The 21,960-nt window shown below is 41.5% G+C and overlaps 1 protein-coding gene across 1 annotated transcript in view; it reads left to right on the top strand.

The window, feature by feature from the left end:
* rapgef4a (Rap guanine nucleotide exchange factor 4a) overlaps positions 1-21,960 on the top strand; it is a 269,450-nt gene that overhangs the window by 56,426 nt on the left and 191,064 nt on the right. Inside the window, exons 3-4 of the mRNA XM_080198985.1 lie at positions 8,200-8,288; positions 18,358-18,504. Of these exons, the coding sequence (XP_080055111.1) occupies positions 8,200-8,288; positions 18,358-18,504 (236 nt within the window). The remainder of the gene's footprint in view (positions 1-8,199; positions 8,289-18,357; positions 18,505-21,960) is intronic.

The following is a 21,960-nucleotide window of genomic DNA, read 5'->3' as shown; positions in this document are numbered from 1 at the left end:
GTCTTCTTCTGTCTATTCTTTTTCATTTTTTTCTTATTTTCCATTTTGGCCTTGCTTTTCTTTCCATTTTTTAATCCATATTCCTTCTTTCCTTTTTCTTTATTTCTATTTCTGTACTCAAACTTGACTCTAATTCACCCCACTTCATTTCCCATTCTTTCTGAAAGGGTCCTTGTGCTATTAAGAACCAGCTCCAACTTTCTGCCTCTAGTTTAATTTGTAATTAATGCAGCAATTTCCTGCAACTCCTGAGGTTGGCGGTGAGCTGCTGTTTTTGAGAAGCTAACAACAAAACAGTGCAAATCAACCAGTAATTTGTGACAATTCACAAGGTATCTCTTCCTCGCCACAAATTGCTGGATAATATAGACACTAATAACAGCATCACATTAAAGTTGGCATCATTTTGCCAGCAAACCCTCTCCCACTATTTTCTAAAATATCTGTACTAGAATAATGGTGTGTGCCAGAGATGTGCCAATTTTCAAGCACCACAAGAATGTCTAAATTGGTGTTGATGTGCGCCTATTGGTTTAAAATCACTACACAAAATTTTTAATATATTTGTTTGTTGGCTTTTGTGCAAGAAAAGGAGTTATATCTACGGGTTCAGTTTCTGAGTCATTATCCTCATGTCATCAAATATTGATAAGTACATTGGTACATTTATCCTGTAACATATGTCCTCTAGCCATCATTATTGATAGCAGATCATTCTGAGGTCCCTGTTTTTATGCAAAATAATCATTTTAAAAATGAAACTGACAGCTAGAAAAAATCAAGAATTGACTCGAGGCCAATAAGTAATGCAACAGGAATGCAATCTACAATCATTTTCATAATTATTATATTTTTGAATAGTTTCAAATATCTGATGTGCCTTGCATGTTAAAATGGTTCAAAAGGCAATTGCTAAGAATGTTACGTATTGGATACCCATGAATCGGTACTAATTTGTGATGAGATATTTTTTGAAACTACTGTACTGAAAATAATGATTCTAACTTCTTGGGAAGTTGAGACTGTCAAAAAGTTCCTGTAGTTATTGTCTGTGGCAGTATGTTTATCGGCCATGTCTAAAGCCCTACTCTGACATGGCACTCTGAATAGAATACATGAATTATATATTTTTCCTGTTGTTTAGTTGTTACTTCTAATACATCAAGTAAAAATAAGCAAGAGCCCTGTGAAAACTAATATGTTTCCGGTGGTATCACAGCTTGAAACTCATTCAAAGCAATAATCTTACATTAGACAAATGTGGGCCATAACTTCTGACTAGCTTCTGAAAGAAATGACCTGCAGGAATTACAAGAAACAAATACCTGCTCTCAGCAGTTACATTGTCATTTCCGGTCATGGGAACTGCTGTGGGCCTGCATTAAAGATTCCTCACAAGCTGCAGTACAGTCCAGCTCCAGTAGATTCAAGGAGTCCACACCTCTTTTTTACTGCACTAGCAGCCATAAAGTAGGTATGCTTAAAGGGCGCAGTGAAATTGACTGGCCGGGGAGAAGGTAAGTGGATAGGATTGGGAGGTCAGAGGGTTGGGGTGGAGAAAGGGCCAGAGGTTGAGATGGTGGGGACTCGGGGGTCAGAGATCAGGGTCAGGAGTGAGGAAGTCAGAGGTTGGAGCAGGGTGATTGGGTGCCAATGGGATTGAGTCAGGCCTGCAGGTTGGATCATCAAGTCAGGGTTGGATGTTGGATCAGGTCTGTAGGGGTGATCAGAGGTTGAGGGCTGGGGACTACTATTGCGGGGGGCGGGGGGGGATAGTCAATGATGTGGGGCAGCCCCAGGGCAGATGGGGTCAGGGTTATGGAAAGAGTCCTGTAAGTGTCAGTCAGAGTATTTAGAATAGTTACCCAGAAGTTGGAAGAAGTTTTAATTCTTCTATATTTTTCTGGGTAACATAAATTTGATGATCCATTGAATGGGGATGAATGGTTCAGGGCTCTGGACTCTATAATAAACCCCAAGTACGAAAATTCTGGTGGAGTAATAACCTTATTGGCAAAGAGGACAATCACTAATTCAAAATGCATACTAACAAGATTTATTGGACAATAAAGATTGATATTTAACATTTCACTAGTTAAGGCATGGCATTGTACACCAGTTCAACATATGTTGCTCCGCTATGGACCCCAGGTCCCCTGTTCTTGGTTTCTTGAACCTAGTTTCTTGACTCGCAATGTTCTTTGAGATTTTAGCTCAGCTAACTTAACTCTAATTTGCAGCTTTAAGACTTCAACTCTAGTGGACCTTTTTCCAACCCACAGTTTCTAGTCTGCCTTTAGTACCCATTCTTAACTCTCTTTCTCATGGTCTCTCTGTCTCACGCTTTCTCTCTCTTGCACTTTCTCTTTCTCTTGCACACTCTCTTGTGCTCCATCACTCACTCTCGTGCCCTCTTGAGCTCCTGCTCTCTTGCATTCTCACTCTCTTTGGCTTTCACTCTCCTGACAATCGGCACAAAGCTAACATCCTGTGACAAATGACATCCTTTGTCAAGTGCAAAATGCTCAGTAATGCACTCCTATTTTTATACCCTTTGTGCAGATAGCCTTGCAACATTTAGCCCAAGTACGTACACCCTTGTCAACTAACAATTTCTGACCCAATATATGCAACTCTTGACCAAAGTTCTTCCCCAGAACAATCTAAGCTTAAATTATATCTCTTAACTGGAGATCTTTGGAACATCTAGTCCTTAGATTATCTTCCTAGCCAATCAATATTGGATCTTTGGCTTCTATTCATTGCTCAGTTAGATTTGCTGGAGCCCAAATGTGTAAATGCGTCATAGTTATCACTCTAGTTCTCTCCATGTATTTTTTATAAAACTACATCACAATATTTGGCACTTAAAGAGATGCTAACTTAAGACTTTCTTAACAACATACTCCAAAGTTCACAAATTATCCCAATAGTACATACAAATTCAGGCTTTTCAGAACTAAGGATATGTGCAATACAATTTGATAATTTAAGCCTTATTAATCACACAATGGTCCAATGAGCTGAGGTCTAACAATAGCACAAGGATTTAGTCTAGTTCTCATAAATTTGGGTTTATTAGTTTCTTCACATCCCAAACCAGAATGCGGTGGGTAGAGGGAACAATTTCTGTGCCTGAATGAATAGGCTCAAAATACAACTAATATTTTTCAGAGAGAAGACCTTGAAGACTATGCTGCAGTGTCACCTCCATTGGTTCTCAGATAAGTCCTCAAAAGAATAAGGAGAGGGAGTGCAAATGAATGGAGAACTAGCAGTGGCCATGACTGGGGAAAGTGACGTTTGCTGTGATGGAAGGGTTGGGGCAGATTATGGCAGCAGCAATTGGCGTAATCAAGTTTGCGATCTGGGAGGTTATGGTTATAGGGGAAAGGGTCAAGAGTGGTGCTGGTAGTCGGTGACTCCAATGTGGAGTCAAGAGGAACACTCCTGCATCTCCTGAGTCCATGTTCAGTTAATAACTTTTAAAATAATTTCCCCTTTTTTTTCACAGATGCGATTTTCTTGTGCTGACTATCTTAGTCAAATTAATATTGCACAGGGGGTTTCAACTCCAAAGACGGACAGGCGACCTGAGAGAAGTCTACAAGATTATGAGGGGCATGGACAAAGTGGATAGTCAGAAGATTTTTCCCAGAGTGGAAGAGTCAATTAGTAGGGGGCATAGGTTTAAGGTGCGAGGAGCAAGATTTACAGGAGATGTATGAGGCAGGTTTTTTACACAGAGTGTGGTGGGTACCTGGATCTCGCTGCCGGGGGGAGATAATAGAAGCAGATACGCTAGTGAGTTTTAAGGAGCATCTGGACAAAAACATGAATAGGATGGGAATAGAGGGTTATGGTCCCCAGAAGGGTAAGGGGTTTTAGTTCAGTCGGGCAGCATGGTCAGTGCAGATTTGGAGAGCTGAAGGCCCTGTTCCTGTGCTGTAACTTTCTTTGTTCTTTGTTCTTTATGTGCAGGTTAGGTTGATTGGCCATGCTAAATTGACCTTAGTGTCAGAGGATTAGCAGGGTAAATATGTGGGGTTACAGGAATAGGGCCTGGGTCAGATTGTGGTCAGTGCAGATATGATGGGCTGAATGGCTTCCTTCTGCACTGTAGGGATTCTATGATTCTATGAACTGGGCAACAATCCCTTACTTTCACATGTTAAGGGCTTAAAATCTGTTTCAGGAGTGGAACTTCTGTTATCTGACCAAGTCAATATTGTGGTCAGTTCACCTCAGTTTCATAATGAAACTGCATTTTCTGTCTATATTTTGGGTAATTTAAGTGTGTTTTTAGTGCTTGAAAATCGGGTGTAGGCCCATTGAATTTTAAATGGAATTAGATATGACTTGGTTGAGGCCAGTGTTCCCTCTGAAATGTGTAGGACGGGCAGCAATTGGGATTGTGCCATGAAGGGAGCAAGCAGGCCATGCACAAGTAGCAGATTCTTTAAGGTACATGCATGCATGGCTAAGCATCTGTCTTAAATGGATCATGCAATACAGCAAGCAGCCCACAGAGAGCAACAAAAGATAGAGGGAACATTAGTTGGTTCCTTTCTTAAACTATGGGATTAACACATAAGGGAGTAAATTTGACTTTGGCGAATGAGTGATTTTGGATTCAGACCTGATATAGAAATTTAGGAACAGGAGTAGGTCATTCAGATTCTTGAGCCTCTTCTGCCATTCAGTGAGAACATAACTGGTCTGTATCTTAATTCCATCTGCCTATCTTGGTCCCATGGTCCTTCATATCTTTGTTTAGACAAACCTCACAATCTCAGATGCAAAATTATTGAGCATCTACTGGTTTTTGTGGGAGAGATTGTCACACTTCTACCACCCTTTATGTGAAGAACTGTTCCAACTTCGTTCCAGAATGGCCTGATTTTAATTTTAAGTTATGCCCTCTTGTCCTAAAATCCCTCATCAACAGAACAAAAATCTTCAGCTGCCATATCAATTCCTTTCACATCATGAAACACTCAATTAAATCACTTCCCAGCTTTCCATATTCCAGGAAGTACAAGCTTAGTTTATGTGATCTTGACCCATGGTCTAATCCTTGGAGTCCCAGTAAACATCCTGGTGAAACTATCCTGAGATGCAGTGCCCGGAATCATATGCCCATACTAAAGCCTACCTATCTTCACCAAACTGCTAAGATAGGAATATAACTCTTATTACCAAAACATACCTTGATCTCTTCTATGGTATTGCTTCTCCTTTCATCTTGTTCTATCCCCTCACTTTAAAATCCTTATTAAAAACTCACCCCCCAAGGCTAATTCCAGTTTTCTCTGATGTTGCTTCTTTATCTTTCTTTAGTTTTTGCACTGAGCATCTCCACACATTCCCTAACTTTGGCCTCCTGCTAAATTCACCTTGTCCTCTTTCCGCTGTTTTCACTTCTCTCCTGTCTTCTCTTAATCACACCTAACTATATCCATAGTCACTACTACGACCCTGTGTGGCCTCACTGCTCCCATTGTCTGAATCAAAGAAAGTTTATCTCTGGGTGTTGTGACCAGGTGGGAAGAGGTGAACTGGCTCCTTTCTATCAACCTTCTCCATTGGTCACAACAAAGGCTTAAGTTTCTTTTTTACAGGGATGCATATTTTTCAAATCAGGATATATTTAACTATTTAACTATTTAAGTTGTGAGCAATAATGAGCCAATCAAACAATGTTTACTTGAGTTGAAGAAAGAGCAAATTTGATAAACATTAAACCTGAGAAAAATAATAAAAAGTGGTGTGGTGTCAAGAGTTCAACCTCATGCAGTCATTCGGGCCCACGCACATACCAGAAATAAGGGGAATAACAGTCCAATTAAAGAAAATTCAAAGAATATATGGTTGTGCCCTTTGATTGTACTTGAAGCATAGATTTTAAATGGTGCAGCCAATTTGGATCAGTTTTTTTGGATATGCAGTTATGTGTCGAAGATGTTGCAATTATTGTGAGATCTTGATTTGCTGGACGGATTCTAGTAATTTGCTTCTTGAACCTAGCAGTATGCTTATTCCCAGAGAGAGCGAGGGATAGAGCAGCCTCGAGCCTGTTTCCTCTGCTGAAGACATTCTTGACATTGCCTCTGTCACTTGCAATCTCTCTCAAGTGGCTGGACAGCATTGCCTTGAAATACTTAAACCATTGTGTATCTCCAAGAGGTTTTGGGTCGGTCTGTCTGTAGCAGCTATTGTTTCAATATCCAGTACTTCGCATTTTTAGTGTCTCTTCATTCAACTGTTACAAGTTTTGACGGGTATCTGGAAATTTCTCTCTTTTTGTTTCTCGCTTTCACTTTGGAATATGGACTTGCATTTTGCTGTGTCTCATTTTAGATTTCAAAATGTCCAGTCAGTTGAAAGTTGAAAAATCATTTTTTTAAAACTAAAGAGGCATAGCCGCATAACACAAATATTTATTCACTTACAAGGGAGATAATCCTTTAATTTCCTCTTAAACCGGTCAATTAATTGAACTCAGCCCCCTACTGAGGTAAGTGGTTTTAGAGCTTTGAAACATAGCTGTGTATTTACAATAGCCCCAACTCATAACACAAACCCTTGGAAGTGTAAACAATGGACTCCATTGAAACTGAAAACAGATAACCCATTTTATTTCTAAGCTACAGTGGTGGATGTATTTTCATTTCAAAGCTGATTGTCCGTCAATCTATGGTGCAGGTGGTTAGACTTCTTTTAACTTTCAACAGCAAGTTAGCTTTTTTTTCCAAAATGCAAGATTTGCAGACATTTATATTACTGTCCAAAATATGACAAGTGGGCTTCCCTGCACATTTTCTATGGTTTTGATCCATTATATGGCATGTTTTCCAATGGTAAGAGTGGTCTAGTAATGCATCTCAGCACTTACACAATGCTGGTCAATGTATTTCCATTTCAAGATAGAGCTCTATGATGAATTACTGCAGTTAAAACACATCAGTAATACAACACAGGCATACAACACAGGCTCTAATAGTGACATTTGATTTTTCACGGACTTCCCTTGATGATCACAAGCTCTCCATCGAGACAGCATTTTATTAGGGTTTCTGAACTCTGCAGCACCATATGAAAATCAGAGGATGGGGGAGCAATTCAAATTCCTAAAGGGCTAACAACAATGATCCCAACTTCAGGTGCATGCAGGGTCTCAAACCAATTCCATCCTGACCTATGAAAAGGCCACACAAAAATGAAGTGAAGTCAGAAAAGCACTGCCAATTCAAAATTACTGCCAAAAAACCTAAGTTGTTGGCATCCTCAACCCCATTCCCACTTTCATCATAAAAATCCGGCCTGGAGTGTCCAACTTTGAGCTGTGCCACTATTTGAAACTGGTCAGCTTCTCCTAATTTTCCGTTGTAACATGTATGCTTCTAGTTTTGTTCATTTATACTATTTCTCTGGCAGTTGAGTTCTTTTTAATTCTTGTTTGTTTAGTGCTCTTGAAAATTCCGTACGAAATTCACACAAAATAAGAAGAGTGTCTGATGTTCATCTTGTATAGGAAGAGGAAGAGTTGATAAATATTTGAAGCAGAGGAATATATATAGGGTGTGGGAGATTGCGGAGAGAGCAGTGAGATTTTTGACTGTGGTCGCAAAGACTAACTGAACACAATGGCAGAGCAGCCTCTTCCTGTGCAGGAAGAATCACTGAATCTGATTTGTTATGGTACAGAAGGAGGCCATTTGTTCCATCATCTCTGCACCAATTCTCCAAGTGAGCATCATTACTTGGTGTCATTTCCATGCCTTTTGCCTGTAGTCCTGCACATTGTTTTTATTTGAATAATCATCCAATGCACTGTTGAATGCCTTGATTGAACCACAGTTCCAGGCAGTGCATTCCTAACCCTAGCCACTTGTGTGAAAAAAATGTCCTTGCATCACATTTGCTTTTTACAAATCACTTTATATCTGTGCCCTCATTCTTGAACCTCTTACAAGTGAAAATCATTTCTCCCTATCTACTCTGTCCAGCCCCTTATACACATAGGGACTATTTACATCTATTTTTAAATGAATTACATGATTAAGGACATGGCCCAGAACCATGGATTAAAATATTAGTGCATAGAATATTTTACATATATTTCTGTATATGTCAATTGGTTAGTAAGCATTAGTTTCATATCATGTTTTGCAATATTTTCATATTTTTGCTTTATAGTGTTTCGACAAGGAGACATTGGGACAAGTTGGTATGCTGTGCTTGCTGGATCTTTGGATGTTAAGGTGTCCGAAACAGCCAATCAACAGGTAAAGGGAGTGTTTTGTTCAGATGCCACAAAATGTGGCTGCTTATCACCCAGCTTTTCAGCACTATGAGTGCCATTTAGTTGCCAAAATGGTATCTGCTGCATGCTGCAGGCTTCTGGCGTGCCAGGTGCTATTTTGGTGAAGTTCTCAGCACAGAGGAGCATCTGCTGAAAGTATGATTGGTAGTAATTATTAATTATAGTTACTAATTATAACTATTACTGTAGCATTAGTCAGATTGTGACACCGATCAATGCGTGGTGCTGACTTGACACCAACTCTGCCATTTTGACATGTACCAAAGGACTTGGTCCTGACATTAGGAATTTTGTATATGGGTGCAGCAATGTATCTTCTCATTTGGCTGCAACATAATGGGGGAATGAACAGCTGACAAGTTGCTGGTAGAGGGAAGAGGAGATTTGGGAGAAGGATTCTCAGCAGGAGACTATATCTGCCCAGAGTGTTAGGGAACAATTAATCTATACTGAAGATCAGCAAAAAACACGTGTGTCAGACATCTGCACTTGAACAGGGATGTCCATCTTGAAATATGCCATCTGCTCCAGCCACAACTACAACCTTAAAACAAGGCAGGGGTAGTATTGCCAATGTGGGAAAGTGGTTTTTGCCATGAACTTTAAGCATTGAGCTTCTTCCGGACTGGAACAGATACATAAAAGTTATATACACTTTTACATAAAAGAGGTCACTGAGGCTCTGTATTCAAAGAGTCCCATATACAGTTAATTCCCTTTTGCGGAGATAAGTAGGTAGAGTGCACACATGGTTTTGTGAGGATTGCAGGCTCCTGTATGGTGCAGGATGCCTTTGGCTGCACTCAATGGGGGGGGCAATCTTACCAAACAAATTCTAAGTCCAGAACTAGCATAAAAACGGAAGAGTTTTTGACCTGTTTTTGGGCAAGTCCAAATCCAGTATCTTATCCACTTATTGTAGGAAAAAATAGACTAAGCTATTCCTCGCCTGTAGGGGAAGGGGATGAGGCTTAAATCGCCAGCAAGCCTTCTGTAGCAGCAGAGGGCACCACTGTGCATGTGAAGACCTTTGGAGCTGCACATACGCAATGCCAACCAGCAGAAACTGAGTCTGAGAAATCTGTTAAGCTTCTGCTGCTGCAGCCGACTTCAACCCAGCCACCCCCTTACCAGCTACCATGGGGGGCCTGCAGCCAATAACAAGCCCCACCATGTCCAGAAATTCACCCACACACCCCCCCTACCATCCAGACTGATTGCCCCCTTACCCCCCTCCCACTGATCACTAATGCAAAGTGAAGGTGGGGCCCCTCCTCCCCCTGCCACCAATTGCCTGCAGAGTTGCAGCAGGGCACCCCACCCTACTTGCTCAGCCTGTCTCTAGTCTAGACCTGCCCCATCAGGCCCAATGCCTGGCATTACCCAGTGGGCACAGGCTGGCACTGCCCAAGGGGCATACCCCCTTGCCTGCAACCTCTCAGGTGGGGGGTGGGGGGGGGCTTCAATGGCCTCCTGTTCTACTGGCGAGGTCATCATGTCTGGTACCCGTTAATAGGGGCCAGCTGTGATTCTCACCAGAGAAGGAAGGTCACGCAGGCACACGAGCCCAGACAATTCTGTCCCGTACTCATTAGGTCAATGTAAAAATAGTTTTAGATATATTTAAATAATTTGTTCAGCCTCTCGCTGGAATTGGGCAGGACACTGAATGCGCCAGAAATCCAATGCCCGTAAGATCGCAAGAGATGAGAAACTGGGTGCAACCTGATTTCTCAGCCCCCATGTGATCTTACTGGCTCGCCCCGCCCATTGGCCAGCGAGGCTCAACGATAAGATCACTCCTATGTTTTCTAGACAGCCTTTGACAACTCTGAGATATACTCTGAGAGGCACTAGAACTGAGAGGAAATCTGCAGCTGGCCAAAGGACCATATGTAGTAGTATCCTGGCAGCAGTGCTCATGCCTTTATTCTGCGTCAGTCTGCTGTGCCATCTGCTTTTGAACTTCCACAACAAATCAAAAAGTGGCCACTTAGCAACAGGATAATCTGCTGATGACATAGCTCATAACTCCATCGCACAATCCACACACATATGTGCAGCATGTGTGTAACGAAAGCCATGCAGCCATGGTGAATGTGATCATGAGACTTTTGGCATTTCCATTATTTCCTGTTAAAATTGCATCTGGGTCCTATTAACATCACAGGATATGGACTTACATGCATTCAGGAGCTGCCTGACAGATTCCTGTCAATGCCTTGGTTGCATGAAAAAGCTGCAAAGTTAAGGTAGCAAAAACCAGGGTCTGTGTGGGAGTTGGACCCAAAATACTCCTGAGTATTTTAACTCCAGACTAGCCCACTCCTGCCAGGCAGAGAAGTTGAACTTGCTCATTCATATCTGAAAAAGGAAGAAAGTTAATTTCCTTCTGGACCAGTTGGATAGGGCAGCTAATATTTCCAGGTTTCATGGTTCTGAAGAGTCTGGGTCATAAATGATAGCAACCACAAAGGCATCAGATCATTTCATATCAATCCCATAACTTACATTGATCAAAAAATTTTCCATTAATCTTCAGAAGCATCACAACATAAATGAATGCCTGAGTCCAAGACACGTCCATTAGATACTTACAAGCCAGATTTGTTCGAAAATTCCCTGTAAGCCGAAATAAATGGTTGCTTGATGACCAGGATTTTCCTTCGTAGAGTCATGGCTAAAGATCCAAAATAGCAGCAGAACATCTGTTCAACCAGAATTATTGCTAAAGCAGAGGCCAGATAGCTCAAGCAGGGTACTCCTCCATAGCCCAACAGAACTGCCAAAAATAATTATAGCCTGTTACATATTGTGTAACCTTGTAACACAAGAAGGAGAATGCAGAATGAAGAGGAGACCAATGATGCAGCAACAGCAAAGGAAAAGGATGAGGAATTGGGCAAAGTAAGAATGTGGTCTAGAAACTTGATGCAATATGCATCATTAATATCTGTTTCCAGTGATTCCCAGATCTGGCTCATACATGCGTATTGCACACAAATTAAACATGAACCAACATTCCTAAAAACATGCTTTTTTCATCAGTTGCACCTGAACTACCATCTTTCAGCACTTTCTGTCAGCTATTATTTTAATATGCCCCTTCCCAATAAACCTCTCCGCACTAAGGAGCAATATAATGCTCAAAATATGTCTTTATATAATAAAATATTTCAAGCATCATTGTACATTGGTGACCCTGTAAAACATGTTTATTTTAATGTCAGTCTGATTACAGTGTCATACATGCTCCTTCAGTGAAGGGAAAACATGGTGATGAAAGCGACATCATATTTCTCAATGCTGGGTCATGAAATGGACCAGCTATTACTGGAGCTTTTTCTGAGGAGCCATCAGATAATTGACACCTGAAAGCTGGAAATATTCTATCGAACTGGTACCTCCTTTCGATAAGGATAACTTTCTTCCTCTTCCCCATGCGTGCAAATCTGTGTCCTGTGATGTTAATAGGACCCAGATGCAATTTTATCAGGGAATAATGAAACTTCCCTTCAGGATTGAACACAATGAATAAAATCTAATAGGGTTTGTTTCCAGCAGCAGCTGGAAGCAATATTTCAAAGAAACCTCCAGCTACCGGAACTCAGATCACAGGGATTTGTGTGCAGTTATGCTTTTTGAATTTCTTGGAGCTTGGAGAATAATTAGCCTCGTTAAGTACCTGGAGCTTATGATGAAGGTCCTTCTTGCTGCATTGCTTTGGAGAAAGGAGAAGGAGCAACTTAGAACATAGAACATTATAGCGCAGTACAGACTCTTCGGCCTTGATGTTGCGCTGACCTGTGAAAACCAAACTAAAGCCCAGCTAACCTACACTATTCCAATATCATCCATATGTTTATCTAATGACCATTTAAATGCCCTTAGTGTTGGTGAGTCCACTACTGTTGCAGGCAGGGCATTCCACGCCCTTACTATTCTCTGACTAAAGAACCTACCTCTGACATCTGTCCTATATCTATCACCCCTCAATTTAAAGTTACGTCCCCTCGTGCTAGCCATCACCTTCCAAGGAAAAATGCTCTCACTGTCCACCCTATCTGACCCTCTGATCATCTTGTATGCCTATTAAGTCGCTCTTAACCTTCTCTCTAACGAAAACAGCCTCAAGTCCCTCAGCCTTTCCTCATAAGACCTTCCCACCAGGCAACATCCTGGTAAATCTCTGCACCCTTTCCAATGCTTCCACATCCTTCCTATAATGCGGCAACCAGAACTGTACCCAAGTGTGGCCGCACCAGAGTTTTGTACAGCTGCAACATGACCATATGGCTCCGAAACGCAATCCCTCTACAAATAAAAGTTAGCACACCATATACCTACTTAACAATCATATCAACCTGGGTGCCAACTTTCAGGGACCTATGCTCATGGACACCGAGATTTCTCTGCTCATCCACACTACCACATATCTCACCATTAGCCCGGTACCCTGTATTCCTGTTACTCCTTCCAAAGTGAATCACCTCACACTTTTCCGCATTAAACTCCATTTGCCACCTCTCAGTCTAGCTCTGCAGTTTATCTATGTCCCTCTGTAACCTGCAACATCCTTCCGCACTGTCCACAACTCCACTGATTTTAGTGTCATCCACAAATTTACTAACCCACCCTTCTACGCCCTCATCCAGGTCATTTATAAAATTGACAAACAGCAGTGGCCCCAAAACAGATCCTTGTGGTACACCACTAGTAACTGAACTCCAGGATGAACATTTCCCATCAACCACCACCCTCTGTCTTCTGACAGCTAGCCAATTTCTGATCCAAACCACTAAATCACCCTCAATCCCATGCCTCCATATTTTCTGCAATAGCTTACTGTGGGGAACCTTATCAAATGCTTTACTGAAATTCATATGTACCACATCAACTGCTTTACCCTCATCCACCTCTTTGGTCACCTTCTCAAAGAATTCAATAAGGTTTCTGAGGCACAACCTCCCCTTCACAAAACCATGTTGACTTTCCCTAATCCAATTATTCCTTTCTAGATGATTATAAATCCTATCTTTTATAATCCTTTTCAAAACTTTGCCCACAACAGAAGTAAGGCTCACTGGTCTATAATTCCAGTAAAAAGTCTGACAACACCAGGTTTTAGTCCAACCTATTTATTTGATAATATACTCGCAAGCTTTCGGGGTTAGCCCCTTCGTCAGGTGAATGGAGAGTTCTGGCCTCAGACAGAGCATATAAAGCACAGACAGTTTAGAGATTACTGATTAGAATGCGAATCCTTACACCTAACCTGCTGTTCAAGACCTGAAGTGGCTGATAATGTGAGTGGAAGGAGCACTGATCACAGTTTAAAGAGATGTGTATTGTCTCCAGACAGTACAGTAAGTGAGGTTTTGCAAACCCAGGCAAGTCACGGGGGTTACAGATAGTGCGACATGAACCCAAGATCCCTGTTGAGACCCCCGTGACTTGCCTGAAGGCCAGAACTCTCCATTCACCTGACGAAGGGGCTAACCCCGAAAGCTTGTGAGTATATTATCAAATAAATAGGTTGGACTAAAACCTGGTGTTGTCAGACTTTTTACTGTGTTTACGCCAGTCCAACGCCGGCATACCCACATCATGGTCTATAATTACCAGGGTTGCCTCTCAACTCCCCTTCTTGAACAAGGGGACAACATTTGCTATCCTCCAGTCTTCTGGCACTATTCCTGTAGCCAATGATGACATAAAGATCAAAGCCAAAGGCTCTGCAATATCCTCCCTAGCTTCCCAGAGAATCCTAGGATAAATCCCATCATGCCCAGGGGACTTATCTATTTTCACACTTTCCAGAATTGCTAGCACCTCCTTCTTATGAATCTACCCCATCAAGTCTAATAGCCTGTATCTCAGTATTCTCCTTGACAACATTGTCTTTTTCCTGTGTGAATCCTGACGAAAAATATTCATTTAGCGCCTCTCCTATCTCTTTGGACTCCACGCACAACTTCCCACTACTGTCCTTGACTGGCCCTAATCTTACCCTAATCATTCTTTTATTCCTGACATACCTCTAGAAAGAACTTCACAGTAGACAACAACCAGGAAGGGTAGTGGTTAGGTCTGTTCAAAGGCAACAGGAGAGGAGGGCAGCTCATAGAAGGCCATACACCATCCACAGATTTTAAAGGTCACCAGTGAGTTTTCTAGACTAGTTTGAGGAGCAGTGAATGAGTAGATGGGTAGTGTCTCTTCATACACAGTGACACTCATTTCAGGAGCCTCTTCCAAGAAGACTTGCTGGATCAAGCAGCTGAAAATTTTCAGTAGCTGTGAATGCTACTACCACTCTTAATCACTTATTCTCAGGCTCATATCAGGATGCTAGAGAGGGCATCAGCCAGTCTATAGTACACAAAGTATTATACTGATTACCAATGCCTGATTTATTAGGGTCAATCAATGTCACCTTCCCTATGGGCGTCAGCAGTCAAAATGACAAACTTCAGGGATTTACAGCTGTTGTTGGCTTCCCTCATGCAGGGAATTGTAGATGGCACTTGCATAGCTATCAAAATATCAAAAGATCAATTGGAACACTCTGCAACAGAAAGGGATTTCACTTGATTGCCTGAATTCACCACAACAGAATCCCTAAGACTGGGCCAATTTCCCAGGGAGCTGTCACAAAACCTTTAACCTGCACTATTCCAACCTCCTAGAATGTTGAAGAGTTGTTGCCAGGGCACCCTCCAGATATGGCTGATGACATTCCTCCACTTACCTGAACTGATACAACAAGAGTCGTGGGACCAGAGTATGATAACAGAGCATATTAGAAAACTTGCAATCAAAGGTTTAGGTATCTGGTTAGGTCTGGGAATTTCCAACATTATCTACTAGAGATTCTCCTGCATTAATGCAGTTTTCCACAACCCGCCAATAAGTAGAGAATTCAGTGAAGATAGAGCACCATCATCAACCTAACTTAAGCAAACACAGAAGAATGGACACCACAACCCTCTGTGAAGAGAGATGCCAGAGATAAGTTATTAATATAGTGCTCTGGGTAACTTGTTTATTTTCCTCCCCAAAGCTTCTCTGCTTTACTATTCCTATTTATATCTTGCACCACTCTCTCAATTTTGCATTAAAATATTTTAATAAAAATTGAAACCATTCAAATGACTTTCATATGAATACCAACAACGAGTTTGAATACTGACAACAAGTCTCCTAAGCTGCTATGAACAATCACTGCAGCTGAAAGTGGAAGGATGATTAAGTTAATGCTGAATATAGGAACTGCTTTGGGTCCATAAGAGGTTTCCAAAAGAGTTTCCTAATTTCGCTGCTTCTGCAGGATAATCCACCGGTGGCTTCATCAAAGCCATACTCTAGTACTTTGGTTGCCACCTTGTGGTATGGTGGCACTGCTGTCTCACAGCGCCAGGGACCCAGGTTCAATTTTGGCCTTGGGTGACTGTGTGTGTGGAGATTGCACATTCTCCCAGTGTCTATGTGGGTTTCCTCTGGATGCTCCAGTTTCTCCCCACAGTCCATGCTAAATTGCTCCTTGGTGTGCCAAGATGTGTAGGGGGATGAATGGCGTAAATATGTGGAGTTACGGGAATAGGATCTGGGTAAGATGCCCTATTGGAGAGTTGGTGCAGACTTGATGGGCATAATGGCCTCCTTCTGCACTGTAGGGATTCTGTAATTCTATGAATGACATGGGCTATGTATTTTCTGCACCATGGTGAATATTGCTTATGGTACTGACTGGGAGTAGATGTGCCGACATCCTGAGAAAGGAAATCAAAGTGAAACTTATGTCTTAGACCAGATTCCAAATGATTACCTTTATAAATTATCATTAAGAGAGATTTATAACCCAGATATTGCAAGAGTAATGATGGTTAAGCAGTCAGTATTCACCATTGTTACTGTGATACTGATAGCAACTTCCAGCTTCCAAAACCGGAAGTTGGAAGCTAAAGAAATCCTGATGTTGCCGCCAGTGATTCCCTGCTTCTCCTCAGGGTGCACTATTGTTTAAAGTTTACTTACTAGTGTCACAAGTACATCACATTAACATTAACATTGCAATGAAGTTACTGTTGAATTCCCTGGTCGCCACATTCGGGCGACTGTTGAGGTACACTGAGGGAAAATTTGGCATGGCCAATGTACCCAACCAGCATGTCTTTCGGATGGTGGGAGAAAGCTGAAGTATCCAGAGGAAACCCATGCAGACACGGGAAGAATGAGCAGACTCCGCACAGACAGTGATCCAACCCGGAATCAAACCCAGGGTCCTGGTACTCTGAGGCAGCAGTGCTAACCACTGTGCCATCCTGAAGTCCTATTGAAGTCCTCCTAAAAATAAATCTTTCAAATTGATATAATCTTCCACTTTTTATGTTATTAGTTTTGTTATAAAAATCCTTGAAAAGTTACACTTTATTGAATGAGATGGAACTGGATCTTTAATGCATGCTAATGCATGAGTATTGTTGAACAACCCCTCTGGCCCTAAAATAAAATCACAAAGGTATGAACTAGAAACAGAAATAGGCTACTTGGCCCCTTGAGCTTGCTCCACAATTCAATAAGACTATGGCTGATCTGATGGTATCCTCAACTTCTCACCAACCCCCAATAACCTTCCATCCCCTTGCTTACCTCTCTCTTAAAAATATTTAAAGACTCTGCTTCTACAGCCTTTTGGGGAAGAGAGTTTCAAAAACTCATGAAACACTGAGAGAAAAAATTCTCCTAATCTCTGTCTTAAATGGGTGACTCGTTATCTTTAAAAAGTAACCCCTCGTTTTCGATTCTCTCACAAGATGAAACATCCTTTCCACATCTACCCTGTCAAGACCCCACAAGATCTTATATGTTTCAATCCATACGCTTGTTACTCTTCTAAATTCCAGCAGATACAAGCATAGCCTGTCCAATTTTTATCATAAGACAACCCATCTAATATTAGTCTATTAAAACTTAGCTGTGCTGCTTCCAACATATTTACAGATTTCCTTAAAAAGACTTGTACTGTATATTGTACTCCAGATGTCGTCTCACCAATGCCTGTATAACTGAAGCATAACTTCCCTACATTTGTATTCAATTCCCCTTGCAATAAAGGATAACATTCTATTAGCTTTCCCAATTACTTACCGTACCTTGTACAACTATGATTTATTTGGAATAAGATTTATGGGGTTTACTTGTTTGCAATAACTCCCCAATTGTAAATCAGATCAAGTTCTTAACCACATGGTAAGAAAGAACACTTTAAGTGATGAATCCAGAAAGCTTATTAACTATTAAAGTGTTTTAAAATCAGAAAGCTAAAAAGCAAAGTGTCAATTAGCAGTAATTAACAGTAAGATGAAAAAGCTTAACTTTTACAATGGAACATACTCTCACCATCCTTCTCAAATCAGGACATGAGTGAAGGCTCTGTTAAAATACACCGTCCTCAATATGGCTTCTCAAGGTCCCTTTTAAATCCTTAAAATGCTGAAAGCCCATTTTAGCCATTGGTCGGTAACTTGTCAATAATGAAACAGAGGGAGCGATTTTCTGACCTTACTACATCTGGCACAGTTCATGCCAAACCTGGGAAATAGTGTGCGGGCCTAAAATCAGTCTCACACCGAGTGAGAAATGGTTTTCAGTCAACCTGGTCCCTTTCTAATGGCGCAAACCAGATCTCATCCAGAAAGAGTGCCATGCCAATTAGCATATTTAAAGTAACATTTAAATATGCATAGCTCGTTCAACACCAGGTTCTCCCAGCTCCTGAGACCTTCCGACCTTTGGATGCAATGCGAGATCAGGTGCAATGGTCATGCCAGGGGTGATAGCCCCCTGTGCATACTGGGGGCACATAGGCCATTGAAGATGATAGATTCTGAATAATATAGAAAATGTTTGAGAAACTAGAGCGTTCATAATGTGCAAGAGTGTTACACCAATTTTCTAATTTAATTACCCTATTTAAAATATTGTAATTTTTTTAACATTTTGCATTTTTGGTTTATAACTTTTGAAAGGATGCTGTCGTGCTGTGTACTCTGGGAATTGGAACAGCTTTTGGAGAATCAATTCTGGACAACACTCCTCGTCATGCTACAATTGTTACCAAAGAGTACAGTGAGCTTCTTCGAATTGAACAGAAAGACTTCAAAACACTCTGGGAGGTAAATCTGAAAATAGCGTGTACTTTTCAACCTAAAAAAAATGCAGTGTTTTGAATGGCAGACCTAGTATCTGTCGAATATAATGTGCAATGGATCATAGCATCTCCATGCATTATTAGTGTTTGCAAATGTTTGTTATGAGTCTGAGAATGCACCTCAATGAAAATCAGCAATTTTGGCTAAGATCAAGTGTGGTGTGCTTGATTGAAGTTGCATTTGAGCTTCATTTGAAGCAATTTTTGGGGGCAGCATCTCGGCCTTTTGGCTGGGATGCAGATGAGGCCAAGCCTTGGAGGAGGAGCTATGCCTGCTCCAATCAGCCTGGATCGTGTGGATCAAGCCCAGGACAGGAGATGAGAGCCTTGTCTTATCAACTTGGATCGGGAATGTCTCAACTTGTTGAGGCTTTGAATTGGACTTGATTGGACTGAATTGGAATTAAAAAAAATCAGCAGTCTAAATGAACAGCTCTGATTAATTTGATTTCACAGGCTTTGGTACAGTATTGTTGTTGGTAGCTCCAGCAAACAGTGGACATGGATTCAATATAATTAACAAAAGAGAGTTTGATCGGAAAAAAAAGTGCACAGCAAATCATTGTGGGTGGAATTTTCTCAAAAGTGCCGAACGGGCGAGGAAATGGTAGATTTTCTGGCCCTTTTTTTTCAATGAGGTAAGTTACAGCACCCTGCATACAGAAACTGTAATACTGAATCTCGACAGTGGGGGCATGGAGCCTCAGCTCATCTATGAAGCTGGCTGCTAAGCAAGGGGGCTCCATTGTGCAGGTGCCTCAATCTCCCAGTATACTGTGTACATGAGGCTGATTTTGCTGGCAAACAGCGTCAGCGAGATTGCGAGAGGTGGGGAACTGGGTGCCACGCCTATTGACCAACATGGAGAGCCAGTAAGATTGCACCCTATATCTGGAATGCATTGTCTGAAGTGTTGTTTTATATTCATTCACAAGATATGGATTTCATAGGGCCAGCATTTATTGTCCATCCATAATTGTCCTTGAGAAGTGGTGGTGAGCCATTTTCTTGAACGCAATTGAGACACCATTGTCAGAGGGCAATTACTAGTCAACCATATTGCTATTGTCCTGGAGTCAAGTGTAGGTCCACCTAGATAAGGACAGAAAATGGACTGTATGATGGTTAGCACTGCTGCTTCCCAACACCAGAGACCAGGTTTGATTCCCAGCTTGGGTAACTGTGTGGAGTTCTCCCCGTGTCTAGGCTTCCTCTGGGTGCTGTTATTTTCTCCCGTAGTCCACAATGTGCGGGTTAAATTGATTGGCCATGCTAAATTGCACCTTAGTGTTAGGAGGATGTCAGGGGGATTAGTGGGTAAATATGTGGGGTTACGGGGATAAGCCCTAGGTGGGATCGTTGTCAGTGCAGACTTAATGGCCTGCACTCTAGGTATTCTATTCTATTCTATTCTAAGATTCTTTCCCTAAAGGATATTTGTGAAACAGGTTCATTTTTATGACAACCTGGTGGCTTCATTACCATCATTACTGATATGAGCTTTTTATTCCAGATTTTATTTAATTAATTGAATTTAAATTTCCTCAGCTGTCATGATGGGATTTGAAGTCACATCTCCAGACCTCTAGTCCAGACCCCTGGAACATAGCCAATATGGAAATATATTCAATAAATAATAATTTTCAAAAGGCAATTAACTATGTGCTTCAAAAAAAAACTATAGAGAATGTGTCAGAAAGTGAAACTAATTGGAATGTTTTTTAAAGAGACACATTGGATTGAATGTCTTCCCTCTTTTGTATCATTCCAGGAGACCAGATCCATTAACATGTAAATTCTGTGGATAAAGATTTGGGGAAGGAGACCATTAACAGGGTTTTTCCTCCCCTAGGGGACACCTCAGGACTACATTCCAGGTCTACCACAAAGTTCCTGATAGCATCCCTAGGGCAATTATAACATAAGCAGAAGGGAAAGGAAATTCAGTGGGGAGCTGGATACCATCTCCACTGTCACCTGTATGTAACTGATGGGGAGACAAGGACCAACACCACTTCTGACGAAGATGAGTGGAGGAACCAAAGATTAAACTATGTGGTGGTGGTAAACTTCACTGCCCGGATTTTCATTCATCTCTGCTTTGGTGGGATTGCAGTGCTGCATCCAGTTTATCAAGTCAGTGAAGTTGGCATCCTGACAACAATAAATATACAATCAGTCCACAAGGGGTTAAATATGTCTTAAAGAACAGATTAAAAAAAGGAAGATTGTTAAATGGCTGCAGTGCTATTAATATGATATGAAAGAAGGCATAATTTGTGAAATTAAAGTAATTTATGAGACGCAGGGAAAGTATAAATAGCAGAGGCAGTGGGTGGTGATGTAGATAGAAATAGAACCAGGTAAAGAGAGCAAGCGCCAGGAGCCTAAGAGAACAAAATAAGCAGAACTACATCAACAATCCGACTGAAGATCCTAGTTCCCACTACCAACCTGCCCACCTGCTGACAGGCTGATGTATCTATCTAATACTGCCAACTTCTCATGTTAGAGAAGAAGTCAGGAACTAAAGTTGCTATCTGAAGTTATTGGTCACTAGGCTTGACATGTGTATTGACTAATGTCAAATTTAAATCACATTTAAACTGTCAATTTTGAATCATTTATTGGTACCTTCACGGGATGTGGTAACTGTTGGCTAGGCCAGCATTTGTTGCCCATCCTTAATTGCCCTTGAGAAGGTGGTGGTGAGACACCTTCTTAAGTCACTGCAGTCCATATAGTGTACCCACATCCACAATCCTGTTTAGAAGGGAGTTTCAGGGTTTTGACTCAGTGACAGTGAAGGAACAGTAATATATTTTCAAGTCATAATGTGTGCAACCTGGAGGGGAACTTGCATGTGGTTTGTTCCCATACTTCTGCTGCCCCTGATCTTCTCAGTGGGAGAAATTGTGAGTTTGGCAGGTGCTGTCAGATGCGGCAGTGCATTTTGTAGTTGGTACACACTGTTGCAACTGAGCATCATGGACAGAGGAATCAAATGTTAAAGTTGGTGGAGGGGTGCCAATCATGAAGGCTGCTTTATCCTGGATAGTGTTGAGTTCCTCAAGTGTTGCAGAAGCTGCGCTCATCCAGGCAAGTGGAGAGTGCTCCATCACACTTATAACTCTGCTTCACAGATAGAGGGCAGGCTGTGGGGAAATTAAAGGTTTATTTATCAATGTCACAAGTAGCTTACATTAACACTGCAGTGAAGTTTCTGTGAAAATCCCCTAGTCATCGCACCCTGGCGCCTGTTTGGGTACACTGAGGAAGAATTTAGCATGGCCAATGCATCTAACCAGAATGTTTTTCAAACTGTGGGAGGAAACCAGAGCACCCAAAGGCAACCCATGCAAAGACAGGGAGAACATGCAAAAATAGTAAGTGAATTACTGTCCACAGAACTCCCAAACTC

This window comes from Carcharhinus amblyrhynchos, chromosome 11, assembly GCF_965287045.1.
Source record: "Carcharhinus amblyrhynchos chromosome 11, sCarAmb.v2.hapA, whole genome shotgun sequence".
Taxonomy (NCBI): Eukaryota; Metazoa; Chordata; class Chondrichthyes; order Carcharhiniformes; family Carcharhinidae; genus Carcharhinus; species Carcharhinus amblyrhynchos.
Note: the sequence above shows the minus strand (reverse complement) of the source record. Positions and strands in the feature narration are given on the sequence as shown.